General features: G+C 45.7%; 1 protein-coding gene across 2 annotated transcripts in view; it reads left to right on the forward strand.

Annotated features, from left to right (window-relative positions):
• CHRDL1 (chordin like 1) overlaps window positions 1-24966 on the forward strand; it is a 268432-nt gene that overhangs the window by 12902 nt on the left and 230564 nt on the right. For both annotated transcript variants that reach the window (XM_073599363.1, XM_073599364.1), the window contains exon 2: window positions 4823-4922. In XM_073599363.1, the coding sequence (XP_073455464.1) occupies window positions 4823-4922 (100 nt within the window). The remainder of the gene's footprint in view (window positions 1-4822; window positions 4923-24966) is intronic.

The following is a 24966-nucleotide window of genomic DNA, read 5'->3' on the forward strand; positions in this document are numbered from 1 at the left end:
CTGGTGTCAGTGTGTGGGCAGCGGCTCGGAAGAGGGGGTTTGCACACTGCTCTCAGTCTCAGCTGTGAATGAGCCAGCTTGTGACACACCGCTTCCCGACCCTCTCTCCCTGCCTGCGCATTACATTGATGAAGAGCAAGAGGGAGCGGGAAGATTAAACAAGTAGTCGACTCGACAGCCACATTAAAGCCCCTCCTGCACCATTCAAGTGAGTGATATGAGCACTGTCACTGACCAGACCCGGACCCCTCTCTCTGCCCCCTCCCCTCTCTCTCTCCCTGTCCCCCCTCTCTCTCTTTCCCTGTTCCCCCCCTCTCTCTCTCTCTCCCTGTCCCCCTCTCTCTCTTCCTGTCCCCCCTCTCTCTCTCCCTGCCCCCCTCTCTCCCTGTCCCCCCTCTCTCTCTCCCTGTCCCCCTTTCTCTCTCCCTTTCCCCCTCTCTCCCTCCCCCTCTCTATCCCTCCCCCTGCTCTCTCTCCCTCCCCCTCTCGCTCTCTTTCTTCCTGTCCCCCCTCTCTCTCCCTGCCCCCCTCTCTCCCTGCCCCCTCTCTCCCTGTCCCCCTCCTCTCTCTCTCTCCCTGTCCCCCTCTCTCTCCCTCCCCCTCTCTCTCCCTGTCCCCCACTCTCTCTCTCCCTGTCCCCCCCCTCTCTCTCCCTGTCCCCCCCTCTCTCTCCCTGCCCCCCCTCTCTCCCCCCCTCTCTCCCTCCCCCCTCTCTCTCTCCCTGTCCCCCCTCTCTCTCTCCCTGTCCCCCCTCTCTCTCTCCCCGCCCCCTCTATCTCTCCCTGTCCCCCCCTCTCTCTCCCTGTCCCCCTTTCTCTCTCCCTTTCCCCCTCTCTCCCCCTCCCTCTCTCTCCCCCCCCTCTCTCTCCCTGTCCCCCCTCTCTCTCTCTCCCTGTCCCCCCTCTCTCTCTCCCTGTCCCCCCTCTCTCCCTCCCTGCCCCTTCTCTACCTGTCCCCCCTCTCTCTCTCTCCCTGCCCCCCTCTCTCTCTCCCTGTCCCCCCTCTCTCTCTCTAATCCTGTCCCCCTCTCTCTCCCTGTCCCCTATCTCTCTCTCTCTCCCTGCCCCCCTCTCTCTCTCCCTGTCCCCCCTCTCTCTCTCCCTGTCCTCTCTCTCTCTCCCTGTCCCCGTCTCTCTCCCTGTCCCCCCTCTCTCTCTCCCTGTCCCCCCTCTCTCTTTCCCTGTCCTCTCTCTCTCTCTCTCCCTGTCCCCCCTCTCTCTCTCCCTGTCCCCCCTCTCTCTCTTTGTCCTCCCTCGCTCTCTCTCTCTCTCTCCCTCTCTCTCCCACTCTCGCCCTCCCTCTCTCTCTTCCTGTCCCTCTCTCTCTCTCTCTCTCTTGCGCTCTTCCTGTCTCTCTCTCTCTGTCCCTCTCTCTCTCCCCCCCCTCTCTCCCCCCTCTCTCCCTCTCCCTCTCTCGCTCTTCCTGTCTCTCTCTCTCTCTCTGTCCCCCCTCTCTCTCCCCCCTCTCTCTCTCTTTCTCTGTCCCCCTTCTCTTTCTCTCTCTGCCCTCTCTCTGGCAGCAGATGATGTGGCATGTGACACACTGCATGTGGTGGCAAGTGACACGCAGCATCTGGTGGCAGGCGATAGTGGAAAATGACACGCTGCATCTGGTGGCAGGTGGCGGTGGCAAATGAAATGCTGCATCTGGTAACAGGCAATGGTTCCCACTGATTCTGCATTCTGGTGAGTTGAACTATTTCATTATATATTACAATGTAGTAATAGAAATAATGTGATTTGATCATCCTGAAACCATATTAAGCATGGTGTCGGGATGTTTTCATTGCCAGCACCAGTCATTCACCTGACAAATTACCCCCACTGCTGAATTCCCCGTCAACCCCGAGACTACATTCCCCCCCGGTACTTGGCAAAATTGTCCCTGAATGGCAGTCTGGAAGTGTGGTCACCCTACCGGGGGGGCAATGATGTAAGTAAGTTTTGGGGACCCTGATATAAAGTCGCTTTAGGGACCCTGATGTAAAGGGGGCTCTGGGGACCCTGATGTAAGGGGGGCTATGGGGACCCTGATGTAAGGGTGAACTCTGATGTAAGGGTTAACTCTGGAGCACAAAATAGCCTAGCTCTGGCCCTGGTCCTAGTTTGTGCCACTCTCCAGCTATCCGTTTCTAGCCAGTTCTATTTCAGCCAACTTAGGCTAGGAGGGAAGAGGGTTTTTTAGAAATCAGAAAAACTTGTCACATCGCCCATATTCCTAAGACCTGCAGCTAAGCTTTCTTTGGATCTTCTCAATCTTCTCCAGCACTGCCTTAACACTCTTGGGTATGGAGTTCACCAGAGCTTCACAGGTTGCCAGTGGAGTCCTCTTCCACTCCTACATGATGACATCACGGAGCTGGTGGATTTTAGAGACCTTGCGCTGTTCCACCTTCCGTTTGAGGATGGCCCACAGCTGCTCAATAGGGTGTAGGTCTGGAGACATGCTTGGCCAGTCCATCACCTTTGCCCTCAGCTTCTTTAGCAAGGCAGTGATCATCTTGAAGGTGGGTTTGGGGTCATTTTCATGTTGGAAAATTGCTTCAGTATGTCACAGTACATGTTGGCATTCATGGTTCCCTCAATGAACTGTAGCTACTCCAGTGCCGACAGCACTCATGCAGCCCCAGACTATGACACTTCCACCACCATGCTTGACTGTAGGCAAGACACACTTGTATTTGTACTCCTCACCTGGTTGCCGCCGCCCACGCTTGACACCATCTGAACCAAATAAGTTTATCTTGGTCTCATCAGACCACAGGACATAGGACATGGTTCCAGTAATCCATGTCCTTAGTCTGCTTGTCTTCAGCAAACTGTTTGTGGGCTTTCTTATGCGTCATCTTTAGAAGAGGCTTCCTTCTGGGATGACAGCCATGCAGACCAATTTGATGCAGTGTGCGGCGTATGGTCTGAGCACTGACAGGCTGACCCCCCACCCCTTCAACATCTGCAGCAATGCTGGCAGCACTCATACATCTATTTCCCAAAGACAGCCTCTGGATATTACGCTGAGCATGTGCACTCAACTTCTTTGGTCGATCATGGTGAGGCCTGTTCTGAGTGGAACCTGTCCTGCTAAACCGGTGTATGGTCTTGGCCACCGTGCTGCAGCTCAGTTTCAGGGCCTGGGAAATCTTCTTATAGCCTAGGCCATCTTTACGTAGAGCAATAATTCTTTTTTTCCAGATCATTTAGAGAGTTCTTTGCTATGAAGTGCCATGTTGAACTTCCAATGACCAGTATGAGAGAATGAGAGCGATAACACCAAATTTAACACACCTGCACTCCATTCACACATGAGACATTGTATCACTAAGGAGTCACATGACACCGGGTAAGGAAAATGGCTAACTGGGCCCAATTTGGACATTTTCACTTAGGGGTGTAATCACTTTTGTTGCCAGCGGTTTAGACATTAATGGCTGTGTGTTGAGCTATTTTGAGGGGACAGCAAATTTACACTGTTATACATGCTGTACACTCGCTAATTTACATTGTAGCAAAGTGTCATTTCTTCAGTGTTGTCACATGAAATGATATAATAACATATTTACAAAAATGTAAGGGATGTACTCACTTTTGTGAGATACTATATACATAGAGGATGCTGTCAGCCTTGTAACTCTCACTTTAAAGTGGAAGTAAATCCTTCTATCGTTTTCAGCCAAGGAAGCTGCCATCTTGTCCTCTGTTTGATCTTCAACTGCCATGATGTTGCACATGTGATCAGTTATGACGCCAGTCATTGGATGGTTTGACAGAGTGGTTGAGAGTACAACCAATGTGACAGTTACATTCCCGGCACATGCTGGAAATGTAACTGTTTTTTAAAACTTGATCTATGGGTTTACTTCCGCTTTAAAGTGATTGTAAAGTCTAGATTAAAAAAACAAAAACAAACATGTTATTTTTTACCTCCTCTGTGCAGTTGGTTTTGCACAGAGCAGCCTGGATCCTCCTCTTCTCAGGCCCCTCTTCGCTGCTCCTGGCCCCTCCCTCCTGTTCAGTGCCCCCACAGCCAGCAGCTTGCTATGGGGGCACCTGAGCCGAGTCACAGCTCTGTGTTTCCATAGAGCCTCGCCCCGGACCTGCCCCCTCTCTCCCCTGATTGGCTAACTAACTTTTACTGGCAGGCACGGGAGCCAATGGTGCCACTGCTGCGTTTCAGCCAATCAGGAGGAGAGTCTTGGACTCATGGACATCACTGGAGAGAGATGGGGCTCAGGTAAGTAATTAGGGGATGCTGGGGAGGCTGCTACACACAGAAGGTTTTTTTATCTTAATGCATTAAAATTAAAAACCTTCTGCCTTTACAACTCCTTTAAAGTCACAGTTCATAAGCCTGGAAATCAGAATCTTGATGGTAAAGTTGAGTCTAGCTGAGGTCAAGAATAGCTCACTCCTGCCAATGAGTATTGAATGTTTGAAGGACGCCAAAGTCAAAGACAAAATAAGTACATTTTTTACATTGATTTTTTTTATAGTTGCTGTCTAGGGATTGCTTAATAGCTGCTACAAAAAGAGGAAGCAATAAAGAACAAGTAGGAGCCTCTATCCACCAATATTGTTAGAATGTATGGTAAGATGAATGGCAAAGTTTATTTTTATTTCCCCCATTAGCCTAAAATGTAGAGTACCCATCCTTCAGCTAGTCTTAGTATGGTCTTATATAGCATTTAATCTACCATGCTATGTGCACAACCACTGAATATGGATTGTAGTTAAGGGAATATCAATTTATAAATTTGTAAGTATGAGTTGTGTCTATATGCTGAATTTTTTTTAATGTAAAACATGTTTTTTTTTAATATTTGCAGCCTGGCTCCACAAAACACAGAAGAATGGAAAAGAAGCGAGCAATTTCTTGCTTACTATTCTTACTCCTAATGGATGGGTGCAGATTAGAACATGTAAAGAGTAAGTCAAACATGTTTCTGTTTTGCAGGAATATAAGACACAAATGTACATTCAGGTAGCATGAAAGTCCAACTTCCTTAAATGTATATTAAGTTTCAGGTAGAGCAGGCAAGAGTTAGAGCCTCTGTTAGTTTGTGGAGATTTCCTCTCACTGCTTGCTCTGATAGAAAGTGATGTCAAATTTCTCCAAGTGGGCACAGACAAAAGTAAAAATTTGTTTTCTGAATCATAAACTATGTGACACAGGATCTCTATTCATAACCATGAGTTATATGCAACATATGATTAGACACTGGCAAAAAAAGCTGCAGGGATATCCACTTTATAACCCCTCCCACTTCCATCTGAGCACCACAAACCATAAATGCTATTTAATTTGTTTTTAATATTCAAAGCAAATTCGCCCATCCATCCATATCTCCATGCTTTATTTTGCTAAGGAATTATTTTGAAAAACACCTCTTGGCATTTCCGGCAGTGGCCACCTTGAGTAAGGGCAGATGATTCATGTATCATTTACTTCCTGGAATTCATTTGCCCTTAGCTCAGGGATAGGCTGAGCTTGGAACGCTCCCTCCCTTCCTGAAGACTGTAGGGATGTATGACATCATTTGCCTAGGCATGGAAACCAGGAAATAAGTAAAGAAATGTAAACAAAAGTTTAAAACAAGCAAATATGATATACTTTCCTATCTATTTACTAATGCTAGCAGCATAGGGATAAAAAAAAGTCGATGTTCATTGGGAGAGTGAAGTCCTGCTTTAAGTAATGGATGTTTTCTGTCCTTAAAGAGGGAGTCCACCTACAAAAAAAATATTAAAAGCCAGCAGCTACAAAAACTGAAGCTGCTGACTTTTAACCACTTCAGCCCCGGAAGGATTTACCCCCTTCCTGACCAGAGCACTTTTTACAATTTGGCACTGCGTCGCTTTAACTGGTAATTGCGCGGTCATGCAATGCTGTAACCAAACGAAATTTGCGTCCTTTTCTTCCCACAAATAGAGCTTTCTTTTGATGGTATTTGATCACCTCTGCCGTTTTTATTTTTTGCGCTATACACGGAAAAAGACCGAAAATTTTGAAAAAAAATGATATTTTCTACTTTTTGTTCTAAAAAAAATCCAATAAACTCAATTTTAGTCATACATTTAGGCCAAAATGTATTTGGCCACATGTCTTTGGTAAAAAAAATGTCAATAAGTGTATATTTATTGGTTTGCGCAAAAGTTATAGCGCCTACAAACTAGGGTACATTTTCTGGAATTTACACAGTCTTTAATTTATGACTGCCTATGTCATTTCTTGAGGTGCTAAAATGACAGGGCAGTACAAAACCCCCACAAATGACCCCATTTTGGAAAGTAGACACCCCAAGGAAATTGCTGAGAGGCATGTTGAGCCCATTGAATATTCATTTTTTTTGTCCCAAGTGATTGAATAATGAAAAAAAAAAAAAAAAAAATTACAAAAAGTTGTCACTAAATGATATATTGCTCACACAGGCCATGGGCATATGTGGAATTGCACCCCAAAATACATTTAGCTGCTTCTCCTGAGTATGGGGATACCACATGTGTGGGACTTTTTGGGAGCCTAGCCGCATACGGGGCCCCGAAAACCAATCACTGCCTTCAGGATTTCTAAGGGCGTACATTTTTGATTTTACTCCTCACTACCTATCACAGTTTTGAAGGCCATAAAATGCCCAGATGGCACAAACCCCCCCCAAATGACCCCATTTTGGAAAGTAGACACCCCAAGCTATTTGCTGAGAGGCATGTTGAGTCCATGGAATATTTTATATTTTGACACAAGTTGCGGGAAAGTGACAATTTATTTATTTATTTATTTTTTTTTTGCACAAAGTTGTCACTAAATGATATATTGCTCACACAGGTCATGGGCATATGTGGAATTGCACCCCAAAATACATTCTGCTGCTTCTCTTGAGTACGGGGATACCACATGTGTGGGACTTTTTAGGAGCCTAGCCGCGTACGGGACCCCGAAAACCAATCACCGCCTTCAGGATTTCTAAGGGTGTACATTTTTGATTTCACTCTTCACTGCCTATCACAGTTTCGGAGGCCATGGAATGCCCAGGTGGCACAAACCCCCCCCAAATGACCCCATTTTGGAAAGTAGACACCCCAAGCTATTTGTGAAGAGTGAAATCAAAAATTTACGCCCTTAGAAAGCCTGAAGGCGGTGCTTGGTTTTCGGGGTCCCATACGTGGCTAGGCTCCCAAAAAGTCTCACACATGTGGTATCCCCGTACTCAGGAGAAGCAACAGAATGTATTTTGGGGTGTAATTTCACATATTCCCATTGCATGTTTGAGCAATATATCATTTAGTGACAACTTTGTGCAAAAAAAAAAATAATAATTTGTCTCTTTCCCGCAACTTGTGTCACAATATAAAATATTCCATGGACTCGACATGCCTCTCAGCAAATAGCTTGGGGTGTCTACTTTCCAAAATGGGGTCATTTGGGGGGGGGGTTTGAACTGTCCTGGCATTTTATGCACAACATTTAGAAGCTTATGTCACACATCATCCACTCTTCTAACCACTTGAAGACAAAGCCCTTTCTGACACTTTTTGATTACATGAAAAAATTATTTTTTTTTGCAAGAAAATTACTTTGAACCCCCACACATTATATATTTTTTTAAAGCAAATGCCCTACAGATTAAAATGGTGGGTGTTTCATTTTTTTTTTTCACACAGTATTTGCGCAGCGATTTTTCAAACGCATTTTTTGGGGAAAAAACACACTTTTTTACATTTTAATGCACTAAAACACACTATATTGCCCAAATGTTTGATGAAATAAAAAAGATGATCTTAGGCCGAGTACATGGATACCAAACACGACATGCTTTACAATTGCGCACAAACGTGCAGTGACAACAAAATAAATACATTTTTAAAAGCCTTTAAAAGCCTTTACAGGTTACCACTTTAGATTTTCAGAGGAGGTCTACTGCTAAAATTACTGCCCTCGATCTGACCGTCGCGGTGATACCTCACATGCATGGTGCAATTGCTGTTTACATTTGATGCCAGACCGACGCTTGCGTTCGCCTTAGCGCGAGAGCAGGGGGGACAGGGGTGCTTTTTTTTTTTTTTTTTTTTTTCTTTATTATTTTTTTGCTTTTTTATCTTATTTTAAAACTGTTCCTTTCATTTTTTTTTTTTTTTAATCATTTTTATTGTTATCTCAGGGAATGTAAATATCCCCTATGATAGCAATAGGTAGTGACAGGTACTCTTTTTTGAAAAAATTGGGGTCTATTAGACCCTAGATTTCTCCTCTGCCCTCAAAGCATCTGACCACACCAAGATAGGTATGATAAAATGCTTTCCCAATTTCCCAATGGCGCTATTTACATCCGGCGAAATCTAAGTCATAAAATGCTCGTAGCTTCCGGTTTCTTAGGCCATAGAGATGTTTGGAGCCACTCTGGTCTCTGATCAGCTCTATGGTCAGCTGACTGAATCACCGGCTGCATTCTCAGGTTCCCTGTTGAGACAGGAGAGCCAGAGAAAAACACGGAAGACGGTGGGGGGGGGGGGCATTCTCTCCCACTGCTTGTAAAAGCAGTCTAGAGGCTAATTAGCCGCTAGGATTGCTTCTACATGAAAGCCGACCGCTGGCTGAAAAGAATGATACCAAGATGATACCTAAACCTGCAAGCATCATTCTGGTATAACCACTCAAAGTCGTGAATGCTGTACCTGAAGACAAAAAAATGGTTAACAATAAAGCACAGTAAACGGTAAAGTATAAATAATTACATACCTGAAAAACAAACATGATAAAACATAATAACAATAAAACATTGCAGAATAGAATACAGTAAAAAAGAGCAGAACAATAGAGAGAGAATAAAGAGAGAGAGAACAATAAAACGACAACTATTATTTTTTATTTTATATTTTTGTTTGTGTTTTTTTTTTTTTTTTTTTTTTTTACACTTTTTTTGTAACTGTAACTTTTATAACTGTAACCGGTTCCAGGTTCGGGTCTCTCAAAATGCGATGGCATCTTGGGAGACCCTGTGAAAGTGTGCCTAGTCTGTGGAATGCTGTACCCTACGCTAATACTCAGCTAGTGAATGGTAGCGTTCAAAACATTCACCAATGCAAAGACCAGGATTGTCAGGACAGGAGGGACAATAATAGCGGGTGTCACGCCTATATCCGCGCTTGCTGCAGACACAACATCTTTTTTGGGGGGGTTCGTTGGGTAGGGGTACTCGGGAGGACATAAAAATGCCTCTCATGCAGCCGACTGCATTTGGTTGGGGATGTGAATGGGGGAAGTACGGGCGCTGCAGAAGCAGTGGGTTCCCAATTAGGATTGGCGAATGCAGCAGGAAGGGCACTATGGGCACGACGGGCCTGTGTTTGTCTTCTTGGTGGCAGCGGGACACTATTTGTGCTTGCCACCTCACCAGCTTGAACTGCACTTATGGGACTCGCCACGTCACCAAGTGTTACTGCAGTGCTGGTTTGACTACGACCGGGGTGTACTAGGCCGCTGGCGCTTGCCAGTTCACCAAAACGCTACCAAAAAAACTGTTAACGATCGCAGGGATCAGGCCTGACTCTGCGAACGCTGCAGTTATGCATTTAGTGTTTTGTAAGTGACAGTGATCGATCGATACTGCACTTGGGTGGGCTGGGCCGGGCGGAGGGGCAAAACGCAGGTGCTAGCAGGTATCTGGGCTGATCCCGCTAACACTGCGTTTTTGGGAACCCTAAACTGCTGGGGACTCCAGTATAGATCTGATCGGATCAGATATTGATCAGTTCAGATACTATACCACTAAGGGAGGTGTACAGTGCGTGCGTGGGTGTTAGCGCTACTGGCACTAACCTGACGCTGCCTGGGGCTGGTGCTTGCCAGTTCACCAAAACGCTACAAAAAAAACTGTTAGCAATCGCAGGGATCAGGCCTGACTCTGCGAACGCTGCAGTTATGCGTTTAGTGTTTTGTAAGTGACAGTGATCGATCGATACTGCACTTGGGTGGGCTGGGCTGGGCCGGGCGGAGGGGTAAAACGCAGTTGCTAGCAGGTATCTGGGTTGATCCCGCTAACACTGCGTTTTTGGGAACCCTAAACTGCTGGGGACGCTAGTATAGATCTGATCGGATCAGATATTGATGCGTTCAGATACTATACCACTAAGGGAGGTGTACGGTGCGTGCGTGGGTGTTAGCGGTACTGGCACTAACCTGACGCTGCCTGGGGCTGGTGCTTGCCATTTCACCAAAATGCTACCAAAAAAACTGTTAGCGATCGCAGGGATCAGGCCTGACTCTGCGAATGCTGCAGTTATGTGTTTAGTGTTTTGTAAGTGACAGTGATCGATCGATACTGCACTTGGGTGGGCTGGGCCGAGCTGGGCGGAGGGGCAAAACGCAGGTGCTAGCAGGTATCTGGGCTGATCCCGCTAACACTGCGTTTTTGGGAACCCTAAACTGCTGGGGACGCTAGTATAGATCTGATCGGATCAGATATTGATGCGTTCAGATACTATACCACTAAGGGAGGCGTACGGTGCGTGCGTGGGTGTTAGCGGTACTGGCACTAACCTGACGCTGCCTGGGGCGACGCATATCACCGCCGGGCGATCAGGGGGCTAAATCTTTATTCGGTAATAAACGGCGGGTGCCCTGACATTATAAAAAATAAACAAACTAACCAGCGTCACCCGTAACGGTTATACAGTGATCAGTGGTGAAAGGGTTAACTAGGGGGCAATCAAGGGGTTAAAACATTTATTAGATAGTATATGGGGGTCCCTGTCGCTATAAAACACTGACGGCGAACCTAAATATTTACGTCCCTAACTAGCATCACCAGCGACACTAATACAGCGATCAGAAAAATGATCGCTTAGCGACACTGGTGACAGGGGGTGATCAAGGGGTTAAAACTTTATTAGGGGGGGTTAGGGGGGTACCCTAGACCTACAGGGGGCCTAACACTCACTGCCCTGACACTGTAACTGTCACAAATTGACACCAATACAGTAATCAGAAAAAAAAAAAAAAAAAAAAAAAACCTGCTTGGTGTCAGTTTGTGACGGGGGGGGGGGTGATTGGGGGGGGATCGGGGGGCGATCGGGGGGGGGATCGGGGTGTTTAGTGTGCCTGGCATGTTCTACTGTGTGTAGTGTGTTGGTGCACTTACATTGCAGTCTTCTCTCCTCGGCCCGGAACGGAAAATACCGAGCCGAGGAGAGATGACATCATTTCCTCTGCCTCTGTGTACAATACAGAGGCAGGGAAATGATCCCATTGGCTGAGAGCGATCGCGAGGGGGGGGCCACGAATGGATGGCCTCCCCCTCACCTCCGATCGCCGGGGGAGATTTGCCGACCGCCGCAGGCACCGGGGGGGGGTCCGATCGGACCCCCCACCCGCGGGCAGGCAAGGACGTACATACACGTCCTTTTGCCTGCCCGTGCCGCTCTGTCGACGTATATAGTCGTGCGGCGGTCGGCAAGTGGTTAATAAAAGGACACTTACCTGTCCTGGAGTCCAGCGATGTCGGCCGAAGCCGATCAATCGCTCGGCTCTCGGCTGTTGATGCCACCATTCTCGGTGAGGGAATCAGGAAGTGAAGCGTTGCGGCTTCACTTCCCTGTTCATTACTGCGCATGCGCGAGTCGCACTGTGCGTCTTAACTGGCCCCCGCTATCTCCTGGGACCTGTGTGTTTCCCAGGAGACAGCGGGGGGGGGGTGCGGGAGGGAGCGTGAGTCCCGTGGAAGTCTATTCCTGGAAGTGGGTGCAGATACGTGTATTAGACAGGTATCTGCACCCCCCTCCCCCTGAAAGGTGCCAAATGTGACACCGTAGGGGGGAGGGTTCAGAAAAGTGGAGGTTCCATTTTTGTGTGAACCTCCGCTATTATTATTATTTTTTTTTTTTTACTGAGGTTATGTAATGCTCAATAGCCACTGTAGCTTTCATGTGCAGCTTTCCAGATCAGTTGCTCCTTGGCTAAACCTTGGGAGACTGCACTTGGACCAGTGGTGTATTTAGGTTTTGTGCTGCCCTAGGCCTGACTAAACCCATGCACCCACTTCCCGACCGCCGCACGACTATGTACGTCCTAAGTTTGAACGGGGATATCGTTGTTATGGCAGCAGCTAGCTGCCATAACCCCGGTATCCCCGTTTTCGTGCAGCGGCCGGCTTTCAGATAAAAGTGGTCTCTGCGGCGGATTCGCCGCGAGATCACTTTTATCGGTGGCGGGAGAGGGGCCCCCCCCCCTCCCGCCGCGAACCGGTGCCCTCCGCCGCTTACCGGAGCCGTCGGTAGCGGCGGAGGCGATCGCGTCCTGTGCCGTGGTGTGTCTGCAGACGAGTGAGGCCAAGATGGCGCTCACTCATCTCCATGACACTGCTGGGCGGAAGCGACGTCAAAACGTCACTTCCGTCCACGCCTCTTAAAGGCATATTTTTTCAAATGTCATTTTTCTAAATTACTTTTTTTTTTTTTTTTTTTTTTTTTTTATTGCATTTTAGTGTAAATATGAGATCTGAGGTCTTTTTGACCCCAGATCTCATATTTAAGAGGTCCTGCCATGCTTTTTTCTATTACAAGGGATGTTTACATTCCTTGTAATAGGAATAAAAGTGACACAATTTTTTTTTTTTTTTAAACAGTGTAAAAATAAATAAAATATTGTAAAATAAATAATAAAAATTAAAAAAAAATTTTTAAAACCCCCCTGTCTCGACGAGCTCGCGCGCAGAAGCGAACGCATACGCGAGTAGCGCCCGCATATGAAAACGTGTCAAACCACACATGTGAGGTATTGCCGCGATCGGTAGAGCGAGAGCAATAATTCTAGCCCTAGACCTCCTCTGTAGCGCAAAATATGCAACCTGTAGAATTTTTTAAACGTCGCCTATGGAGATTTTTGAGGGTAAAGGTTTGACGCCATTCCACGAGCGGGCACAATTTTCAAGCATGACATGTTGGGTATCAATTTACTTGGCGTAACATTATATTTCACAATATAAAAAAAAATTGGGATAACTTTACTGTTGTTTTATTTTTTTATTCAAAAAAGTGAATTTTTTCCAAAAAAAGTGCGCTTATAAGACCGCTGCGCAAATACGGTGCACAAAAAAGTATTGCAATGACTGCCATTGTATTCTCTAGGGTGTTAGAAGAAAAACCATATATAATGTTTGGGGGTTCTAAGTAATTTTCTAGCAGAAAAACCTGTTTTAAACATGTAAACACCTAAAATCCAAAACGAGGCTGGTCCTTAAGTGGTTAAATATGACTCACCCCTTCTTGTCAAGGCCACACCCCTTTGAGTTTAAGGCCCGCCCTGTAATCTGTAAACCACACCCCTTCCCTTTTCAGCTCCACCTTTTCATCTTAGAGCTCCACCTATTCCTCTCTCTACATTAAAAGTGGGTACCAAGTGTAAAAAAAAAAAAAGAAACAAAAAAAGAAAACACTGCGCTTAGAATCGTTAAATTGAAGCTGCGGTTATAAGTGGGGTACACCAATACAGAAAAAGAATAAAGAAAACCGCGCTTTAAAACTTATACAAAATGTGATTATGAAACTCAGTGAAAATAAATATAATCCTTTTCAAAGGAATGTCCAACAACAAAAAAGAAGTGAATAACGTAAAATACCGTATTTATCGGCGTATAACACGCACAGGCGTATAACACGCACATTCATTTTAAGAGGGAAGTTTCAGGAAAAAAAACTTACATTTTAAATAAGGAACTTTGAAGCAAAATAAGGGTCAGTGCCCATCTGCAGCCTCACCATTGCCATCAATGCAGCCTGATCAATGCCCATCTGCAGCCTCACAAGTGCCATCAATGCAGCAGCCTCACCATTGCCATCAATGCATCAGCCTCACCATTACCTTCAATGCAGCAGTCTCACCAATGCCATCAGTGCAGACTGATCGATGCCCATCTGCAGCCTAGAGGGTACAGGGAGGGGGCGGGACAAGTGCCGACAGATTACATACAGTGAGAATCTCTTATGATAGACAGAACAGTAGTCCAATGGCGGCCCAGGAGACGGGACTTCCTATTACAGAGGCCGCCAAGTAAACAGAAGATTCTCAATGTTTGTAACCTGACAGCAATCGTCCCACCCCCCTCCTGTCCCCTCCGAGGCAGCTAAAATTGAAGTATTGGCGTATAACACGCACACGCTATTTGCACCCGATTTTCATGGTGAAAAAGTGAGTGTTATAGGCCAATAAATACAGTACTTCAATAGTTCATATGTTGTTAGGTGAAGGTTCAGGTGAAACAAGTTATCTATTAGATGAAATGCTTACCAGAAAGTAAGCCAAAACGGGCAGGTGGCTTTAAACCCAGCCTGGGCCTTTAAGAGATCAATCCCGGTGTAAACTGGATGAGTCACACTCGTAACGTAGAATTGGATGCACGAAGGTTTACCCAAAAAAAATATTATTGAAAAACATAGCGTAATACTGACAAAAAATTGAATTCCAAAAAAAGAAAAAAATGTGACACTCAACCAGTGACAAAATCATAAATAATCATAAGACCATCCAGTGTCCATAGGCACACATAGGGTCTATGTGTGAGTGACATGCAATCATGCAATAAAGTGAATCCTTAAGTGAAACCTTACAAAAGATCTGCTTACCAGATTATAAAAAACAAATGAGCATGTAACTATCCACCAGATGAAAAGTTGGAAAGAGGTACCAAAAGGTGCAGCAAACCACATATAAATCCTGCTTACCAGATGGCAAACTTTATGTAAGCAGACTAGCACAACCACAGACAAGACTTCCTGGCAAGGAGCGGCGTAGATACATCCTGACATCCATATCACGAGCTCAGCAATGCATATATTGTAAAGAAGTGGCAAATAGTGTGATACCGTTTCAAACTAGTTTTATTATAATTGAAATAGCACTTACGATAAAATCGAAGCATAAAAAGCGATGCCGGACGGCACTCAGACAGACTCCCGTCCTCAATGGGGCGACGTGGTGATGTCAGCACGTACCTCCCAGATGCGTTTCGTCATAAGGTGACGTTTTCAATCTACCAAGTGTAGCCTCATCACTGCCCTTCAATGCAGCCTCATCAGTACCCATCAATGCAGCCTCACGGGTGCCTATCAATGCAGCCTCACTGGTGCCCATCGATTCAGCCTCACCGGTGCACATCGATGCAGCCTCACCGGTGCCCATCAGCGCAGCCTCACCAGTGCCCATCAGCACAGCCTCACCAGTGCCCATCAGGGCAGTCTCGCCATTACCCATCAGCACAGCCTCACCAGTGCCCATCAGGGCAGTCTCACCATTACCCATCAGCACAGCCTCACCAGTGCCCATCATCGCAGCTTCACCAGTGCCCATCAATGCAGCCTCATCAGTGCCCGTCAATGCCTCCTCATCAGTGCCCATCAGCACAGCCTCACCAGTGCCCATCAATGCAGCCTCACCAGTGCCCATCAGGGCAGTCTCGCCAGTACCCATCAGCACAGCCTCACCAGTGCTCATCATCGCAGCTTTAGCAGTGCCCATCAGCACAGCCTCAACAGTGCCCATCAATGCAGCCCCACCAGTGCCCATCAATGCAGCCTCATCAGTGCCCGTCAATGCAGCCTCATCAGTGCCCGTCAATGCAGCCTCATCAGTGCCCATCAATGCCTCCTCATCAGTGCCCATCAATGCAGTCTCATCAATGCCCATCAATGCAGCCTCATCAGTGCAGGTTATCGGGGACCATCAGTGCCTCATCAATGCCCATCACTGTAGCAAATCAGTGCTACCTTATAAGTACAGCTGAAGAGTGCCGCCTAATCAGTGGCAATCAGTGCTTTAACATCTTTAGAGCCTTTTCACACTGAAAGCGCCCCGGCGGTAAAGCGACGCTATTTTTAGTGCCGCTTTACCGTCATTTTAGCAGCGCTATTCGGCCGATAGTGGGGCGGTTTTAAAAGGGTTAAATCTGCCTGCAAAACACTGCTACAGCGCTGATTTGCAGGTTAACAGATAGCGGGGGTTAAAACCGCCCCGCTAGCGGCCGAAAACCCCTGCAAAAACTACGGTAAAGCGTCGCTAAAAATAGCGGCGCTTTACCACCAACAGCCCCGACGCACAGTGTGAAAGGGCTCTTAGTGAAAGTTCATGTACTGCAAAGTTTGCAGTACATGAACTTTCACTGAAGGTGGACTGTGCAATGAGTTTGTAGCATGGATCACTTTATTGCAATATCATGATCTGTATATTCATTTCCATATTGAGCACAGATTGGCTGCTTGGCACACGCACCCAAGCAGCCAATCTGTGCTCATGATATTGCAATAAAGTGATCCCATTACTGTACAAGAGTAATAGTAATTGAATCTACAGTATTTTACCTCCTGTCCTGGCTATGGGGTAGGGGATTCCCCTCGTGCTTCTCTCTCTCTCTCCTCCTGTCAGCCGAACGGAGGAGGGTAGAGGGTGGAGCTTTAGGCTCCGCCCGTCCAAATTTTATGCAGCAAGTCACCGCGCCCACTTATGGGGGCGCGAGTCACCCCCCCGCCAAGCATGCCATCACACCACAGGAAGCCGACCGCTGGAGCCTGCATCTGGGCGGGAGAAGGCCGCGGGACTTGGGAAGGCGGGTGGGGGGCGGCTTTTTTCCCCGCAAAGTGCCGCCCTAGGCCTGGGCCTTGTCGGCCTAGGCCTAAATACTGGATCCTGCGTAACTCAACTTGACATGCATCTTGTGAGTTAGCTATACAGGTCCAAGGCAGGGGCGGATCCAGAGTCTAGTCTCGGGAGGGGCACTGCCAGAAAATAAGGTGTTGCTTACAGAACACATTTGTATTAAAATATATGTATTTAACATATCATACAGGCCTAACCTTGTTTAAAACAGTGACACTGTTTTAAAGTGTTAGATGCATCCCCATGCCCGCATCCCATTTATTTGTATTCTGACACATGGCTGCACGGACACAGCCACTATGTCTCAATATGACATGCTGGTGCGGGTCCCCGAATGCACCCTGCAAGCTATGTGTGACAGTAGAAATAAATGGGATGCCGACACAGGGATATGTGCAACACTTTATGGGACATTCCTTTCTGTCATTCCTTTTAGTATGGCCCACGCTTTATTCATCCGCAAGCCAGTAAAAGACAGCCTGCATGTTAAACGCATGTCTGCAGCACACCCTGTGTGAATGAAGCTTAAAGATGAATTTTACTGTCATTCTATAATCTATAGCATCATTATCATCATGATAATCACACAATACAGGTGCTGTGGCTCATGATGATAATGATGATTGGTAATTGTAATACGCAGCATGGAGGGGGTTAATGTACTCACTGACGCATTCATGACCAATGGCAATTAATTAACCTCTTTATGCTGCATTAGTAGCAGTGTTTTTTTCAACCCCTTCATGCTGCAGCATAAAAGGGGTTAATTAACACTGATGGTGCCACTGCCACTAATGCAGCCCCCCTTGCCCTCCAAGTGTTAACCACTTCAGCAGTTCACACAGCTAAGACAGCTAAGGCAGTGTTGTTTTATGGTGTTAAGGCAGTTAAGTAATCACTCACTTGCAGACAGTGCAGATGGGCTCTGGCTACAGGACGGCAGCATTTTTTCTTCAATCTTGTGCTCCCGGCCTCTGAATTGTGACGTCACGCCAGCCGGGACTAAGGAGCTCCTGTTGTGTGGAGATCACTCCGCCTGACAGGGAAGTAACTGGTTAGAAAGCCAGGAGCACGCTGGACATGCACGCACCACTCTGCTGCAGCTCTGCCAATAATACTACACAGTGTGTAGCGACCCCAGTATCACTGCAGTCTGTACTCCCGTAATGACGCGACCGCCTGGGCCCCTTTAAATGAACTGATGGGGCACACTGAATATGTCTTAAGCCACAGCAGAAAAAGTCCCTGCAGCTGCATTTAGACTATGCCTCTCCAAACGTAAATAGGTGGCGGAGGGAGAAAGCCTTGGAGTCAAATATTTTCTGGGGGGGCAATTGCCCCGCTGCCCCCCCTGGATCTGCCCCTGGTCCAAGGCCATGGTCTATGAGCAGGTAGAATCCCATGTAGGTAATATGCCCATCCAGGAGGGCAAAGCCAGGATGGGGTCTTCTCTCTTTAATCCTACTCCCTGACTGTATAATATCTGTAATATTAAAACTGGTCTATAGTGTGCTGGCACCAATCCCCATGGGTGTCACGGAGTGCAGGCTGTGACACTTAAACAGTGAGTTTCAGTCATGGAGCAAGAGAGCCTGTCTGTTTAAATTTGACACAATTTTGGGGCCCTCTTTGTTGCAAATCATTTTGCATTGCAGCTTTTTGTGGGGCTTCATATTCCAGGGCATACAGCATGTGCCAATGGCAGGGCTTCCTTTGGGTGCACTTTCCTTCTGGTCGGCACCACTATCTCCCATCTGCTGCAGAGAGCACAGCGATCCTTGGAAGCCACTATGGTTAATAATAGCCTACATTGACTAGCACAGACAGGTTTCCCTTTCAAACTGTGAGTGCCCCTTTTTGGAGACAATGAACACCACATATGGCAGATCACTAGAGCAGAGATGGGGTCCAGGGAGCCCAACCTGGCCAGACTCAGCTGACGACTTGGGGTGATAGTCTCTATCCACAGGATTCCTTGTCCTCCTCTGGGGATTCATCACTGAGAAATACATCCCTTCTTTTTTGCGGAAATACTCTGTGGGATGTATCCTGTCCTTCCTTCTCTCTGATCTGGACCAGCATCTGGCCTTGAGTACCATTAATTCTTGGTACTGGCCATTCTGTTTCACAAACTGTTAGTCTCTCATTCCTTGGTTACGGCTTTTCTGCAGGGTATAGCACATATTGTTCCCCCTGTGAGATCTTCACTGTGGGAGCTCAACCTGATTCTCTTGTCCTTTTACAGGCTGCCAGTTAAATCTATTAGGGATATTGCCTTTTTTGATCTTACTCACAAGGTGGCCTTTCTCCTTGCTATCACCTCTGTGAGGCAGATCTCCGAGTTAGTGACCTTAGTGTTTGTAAACATTCGGCTTTAAAAAGAAAAAAACAAACATGTTATACTTTCCTGTTTTGTGCAATGGTTTTGCAAAGAGCAGCCCCAATCCCTCTCTTCTCCATCCCCCACTGGCACTCCTGGCTCCTCCCCCCTGCCAACTGCCCTCATAGCAAGCCGCTTGCTATGGGGGGACTCGTGTGTGCTTGCTTCCAAGCCAACTCTCTGTGTCCAAAAAGACACACAGAGTGTGGCTTAGCCCCACCCCCACTCTCTCCTAACTGGCTGTGATCGACATCAGTGGGAGCCAATGGCTCCTGCTGCTGTGTCTGAGCCAATGAGAAGGGAGATAGCCAAGAAAGTCTCTGCTCACATGCACATTGCTGGATGGAGATCTGACTCAGGTAAGTATAAGAGGGGGCTGGGGGGGAAGCTACATACTGAAGATTTTTTACCTTATTGCAGAGAAGGCATAAAGGTAAAAAACCTTTAGCCTTTAGAACCACTTTAAGGTAGCCGATCCTAGAGTTAAACAAAGATAACGCTGTTCTGAGGCTTAGGGCCTCCTTTACCTCAAGGTGATTTCTTCTTTCCACTTTAACTAGGACATTGTTCTTTCTACTCTTTGTCTTGCTTCAAAACATCTTACTGGATCCTTCCCCTCCTTCAAAATAAGAGTTATATAGGCCAGCTGTGACTCATGCTGTAGATTTTCTCCTTCTGCTATTGTATTCAAGTAGTCACACAGTTTAGGAATCAGGAGCTTTTGAAATCTTTTATAATATAAAATAGAGTACCCGTCAGGGCCCGGGCTCTTCCCCAGGACCATATTCTTTATTGCTCTCATCACTTTCTCCTGCGTAATTGGAGCCTCTAATTGGTCCAATTCCTCCTTGGGCACTGTTGTAAGGTCAAGTCCCTGCAGGTACTCTTGAATTTCCAAATTCTTCTCCCTACCCCCTCTACTTTCCTTTTTTTGCCTCACATTATAGAGCCAACTATAATATGAATGAAATATTATATTTAATTATCAGCTATTTCAGGAGAAGAATGCACCATTTCCCCTTTGTCATTTTTGATTTTAGAGATAAAGGATGCGTTTTTTTTCTCATTACTCCTGTTACCAACCATTTTCCAGATTTATTGCCCCATTGATACCTCTCTATATTAACTATATGGAAGGCACGGTTTTTTCTCCCGATTTAACCACTTCGCATGCAGGCCATTTCTGACACTTCGCTCCTACATGTCAAAAATCATAATTTCTTTGCTATAAAATTACATAGAACCCCCAAACACTATATATGTTTTTTTAGCAGAGACCCTAGAGAATACAATGGCGGTCATTGCAACTTTTTATCTTGCACGGTATTTGCGCAGCAATTTTTCAAATGCGTTTTTTTTTAAAAAAAAAAACAGTTTCATGCTTTAAAAAAAACAAAACAGCAAAGTTAGCCAAATTTTTTTGCATTGTGTGAAAGATGAAGTTACTGTATGCTGAGTAAATAGATACCTAACATGTCACGCTTCAAAATTGCACACACTCGTGGAATGGCGCCAAACTTTGATACTTATAAATCCCCATAGGCGACGATTTAAAATTTTTTACTGGTTACATGTTTTGAGTTACAGAGGAGGTCTAGGGCCAAAATTATTGCTCTCGCTCTAACATTAGCGGCAATACCTCACATGTATGGTTTGAACACCGTTTTCATATGTGGGCGGGACTTACGTATGCGTTCGCTTCTGCGTGCGAGCTCACGGGGACAGGGGCGCTTTAAAATTTTTTTTTTTTTTTATTGTTAATTTTACTTAAAATTTTTTATTTTGACACTTTTTAAAAAAAATTTTTTTTTTGATCACTTTTATTCCTATTACAAGGAATGTAAACATCCCTTGTAATAGGAATATGACATGACAGGTCCTCTTTACAGTGAGATATGGGGTCAATAAGACCCCACATCTCACCTCTAGGCTGGGAAGCCTACAATAAAAAAAAAAAAAAAAAAAAAAGATCACCGCTTCCCAGCCGAAGCGGCGCCGTTTTTTTGAATGCAGAGGCCAGGCGTGACGTCATAACATTGCGCCCGGCCTCCGAATGATCATAGAAACTTCGGCAACCATCTGGTCCACCGGAAATCTCTATGATGTACATCCGGCGCCGGCGGATCCGCTATCCGACTCACCGATCGCTGAGGTGAGTTGGTAGAAACACCGGAGGGCGGCGGGAGGGGGGGGACGTCCCCCCCCTCTCGCCGCCCGTAAGAACGATCAAGCGGTGGAACAGCCGCTATGATCGTTCTTATGGTTTTGCGGAATCGCCGGCTGAAAATGCCGGTATCTGAATGATGTCTATAGCCTCAGGCATCATTCAGATATAAGCCCCGAAAGTCGAGGCCGTCATATGACGGCCTCCGGATGCCAAGAGGTTAATAGTGCTGCTAGCTCCTCTTCTTTTATTGTTAGGTCTTGCTTCTCTGGGATGCCCTTAGGTCCCGTCTGTTGTTTCTGCTCCTGTACCTCCCTAAAAAGAGTGTTCATCCTCTCCCTCTTTTCTTTTTTTCCTTTTTGCTTCAGTGCCATGACTCTTGTTAGGACCACGACTATTGCACATGGAAATAATGTTTAGAGCATGATGTAAGTGTCTAAATCAGGGGTAGGCTACCTCGGCCCTCCATCTGTTTTGAAACTACAAGTCCCGTGAGACATTGCAAGACCCTAACAATCACAGGCATGACTCCTAGAGACAGAGGCATGATGGGATTTGTAGTTTCACCACAGCTGGAGGGCCGAGGTTGCCTACCCCTGGCCTAAATGGTACTGAAATATGCGGTATATTGTTTAAAGATAATGTGCTTTTAAACTGTGTGAAAAAGTGATTTCTACACTAAAAATATCTTTAAAAGTCTGAGAAAAGATAATTTCCCTGTCTCTTTACAACTAGGTGCCAACACAACTGAACATGCTCAGACCTGCAAACAACTCTCATTTTAACTCCCATGGATATTTTACCAAGAGTTATAGTAAATACCAAAATGAGTGCTGGATTAAAAAGCGTTTTTGGGGAGTGAAAGTGAGAGTTATGTAGCCCAATGCAAGTTTCAGCCATTGATTCTAATGGTACAATTGTAACTTCCCCAAATAAATACTTTTCATGTTGAGATGAAATGTTTCCTTCTCTCAAAGAAATTGTCTTTGCAACAATGTTGCTTCTTTTTCATTCTATTCTATTCTATTCTATTTTGTTTTTAAGAAGGCTAGAATGTGTACTGTTTTGATGTTTTGGTAAAATATATTTTTCTCTGTCACTTTCACTTGTTGCTCTCCAGCTCACAAAAATCTTTACCCAAACTCACACAGGTGTCTTTACAAACCACAAACAATACTATTGCTGATGCAAATTTTAAATGAGTCTCAATTATGTGTGTTTTTTATTACTTCCAAATAATCATAATTTGATGCCAAAAAAATGTATATGTGTACCAACATCAGAAATAAAAATGGCATTCCCAAAATTCAGAGAGTAACATCACTATTCTACACTCTCACACCAAGAACCACCATATATCACAGAATAAATCAAAAAGAATAACTCCTGGCTAATGTAATTCCACCACATATATGTCCAAAGTAATGCAGTATTTATGTGTATTTATGTGCAGGAGGGTTCGACATGTGGCAGCTCAGTGGCTTATGGCTTAGAGGTTAGCATTTCCATCTACCAGCACTAAGTTTCTGGGTTTGCATCCCAAACATGCCACTTCATGTAGAGAAGTTCTGTTCCTCCTATGTTGTTAAACAACTCCTGAGTCAAGGACTTCCTTAAATTATGTCTAAATGTAGTATTTATGTGTAGGAGGGTTCCACCACCATTGCAAATTATGTCATATGTTTTCCATGGGAAAGGACTATAATCAGCCTTAACATCTCCCCCCACTAATTGCAGCCTCTTAGAAAGCCAAAACCCACAAAATGACAGCTGTTTATCTCTCAGCATATTGACAGTAATCAGCCACAATCATCCTTCAAAACAGATGGCATATGCCAGAAACAGGTTGTTCACAGTCTCCCTCGGACTTGGGACAGTTTGACACCACAGAGATGCAGCCTAAAAACATGGGACAGCATGGTGGCTTTCAGCCTTGCAGCACTGAGTTTCTGGGTTCAATTCTCAATCCTGCTAGCTGGTTACAGGTTTATATGTTGTGGTGTTAAACTTTCTTTTTCACCAGTGCTAACAATTTTGATGGGTTTCACATAATGGAACCCCAAGAAATCACAATATAAATCAAGCAAGTTTGGGTTTGCACCAAATCTAGAACTGGCGTGTTTTGGCCCAGATATGGATGTATACATCTGGTGTGATGCTGCACACATATTTTAATGTTGTATGCTTAGATTGAATGAGGCATTTTTTCATTTGTAAAGAGTGTGAATTCCTAACGAACAGGTGTGACAACTTGAGTCCACCTCAAAAGACAGAATCAATTACACTGGTGGGTGTGTCCTTTACTGGGTGGGTGGAGGTGAGCAAGCTTGTTAGGTTATTTAACCACTTCAGCCCCGGAAGATTTTACCCCCTTAATAACCAGAGCATTTTTTGCGATTCGGCACTGCGGCGCTTTAAATGACAATTGCGCGGACGTGCGACGTTGTACCCAAATAAAATTGACGTCCTTTTTTCCTACAAATAGAACTTTCTTTTGGTGGTATTTGATCACCTCTGCGTTTTTTATTTTTTGCGCTATAAACAAAAAAAGACTGACAATTTTGGAATAAAAGCAATATTTTTTGCTTTTTGCTATAATTAATATCCCCAAAAAATATATAAAAAAACACATTTCTTTCTCAGTTTAGGCCGATATGTATTCTTCTACATATTTTTGGTAAAAAAAATCGCAATAAGTATATATTGATTGGTTTAGCCAACATACATTGGCGTACAGTGGTTAAGAAGCTGTTAAAGGCCTGCATTTGTGGAGGCTGTTTGGCTTAAAGCGGGGTTCCACCCAAATTTTGAACAATATCTGTATGTATTCTCTTTCTTGCCTAGATGCTGACATGCCGTTTAAAAAAATTTAAATCGCCGTAATTACCTTTTATTTTTCTATTCTTCCTTGCCCTTCCTGGTTCTCCTCCCGTGGGAGTAGGCGTGTTTCTAGCCTCTCCCAGACTCCTGGGAGCTAGTCTCAGGCTTCCCAGGATGCCACTGAGCATGTGCGGGAACGAGCGGTGAATGCTGGGAGCACAGCATTCACCACATCCAGGAAATAAATGCTTGTGGGCTTCAGATGCCCACAATGAAGATGGAAACCGCCTGCAGTGAATAATATAAGTTATTCTTTCTGACGAAATCTGACACAGGCGGACATATTACACACAATATGTGAGTATGTAATGCTGAGAAGAAAAGTTTGTGAATGAACTCAAAAAAAAAAAAAAAATGATAGATAGGTGGACCCCCGCTTTAAGAACAGGCCTGAATTTTTCTTTGCAGTGTGTATATTGGGTTACAAATAGATGTGGGTTTTGCATAATTCCTAACCATGCACACCCCACTAAAGCTTTTTGATGATTGCTTCTAAATCTCGCATGTTAGACTTAACCACTTGCCGACCGCCTAACGTAGATATACGTCGGCAGAATGGCACGGGCAGGCAGAATCACGTATATATACGTGATCTGCCTCCCGCGGGCGGGGGGTCCGATCGGACCCCCCCGGTGCCAGCGGCGGTCGGCATCTGACTGGGAGCGTCGGGAGGCGAGGGGGAGACCATCCGATCGTGGCCCCCCCCTCGCGATCGCTCCCAGCCAATGGGAATCCTCCTCTGCCTGTGTGTAGTTTCACACAGGCAGAGGATGTGATGTCATCTCTCCTCGGTCTGGCAGTTTCCGTCCAGCGCCGAGGAGAGAAGACATGTAAGTGCACACAACACAAACACACACAGTAGAACATGCCAGGCATACCTTACACCCCCGACCCCCCCCCGATCGCC

This window comes from Aquarana catesbeiana, linkage group LG09, assembly GCF_042186555.1.
Source record: "Aquarana catesbeiana isolate 2022-GZ linkage group LG09, ASM4218655v1, whole genome shotgun sequence".
NCBI lineage: Eukaryota > Metazoa > Chordata > Amphibia > Anura > Ranidae > Aquarana > Aquarana catesbeiana.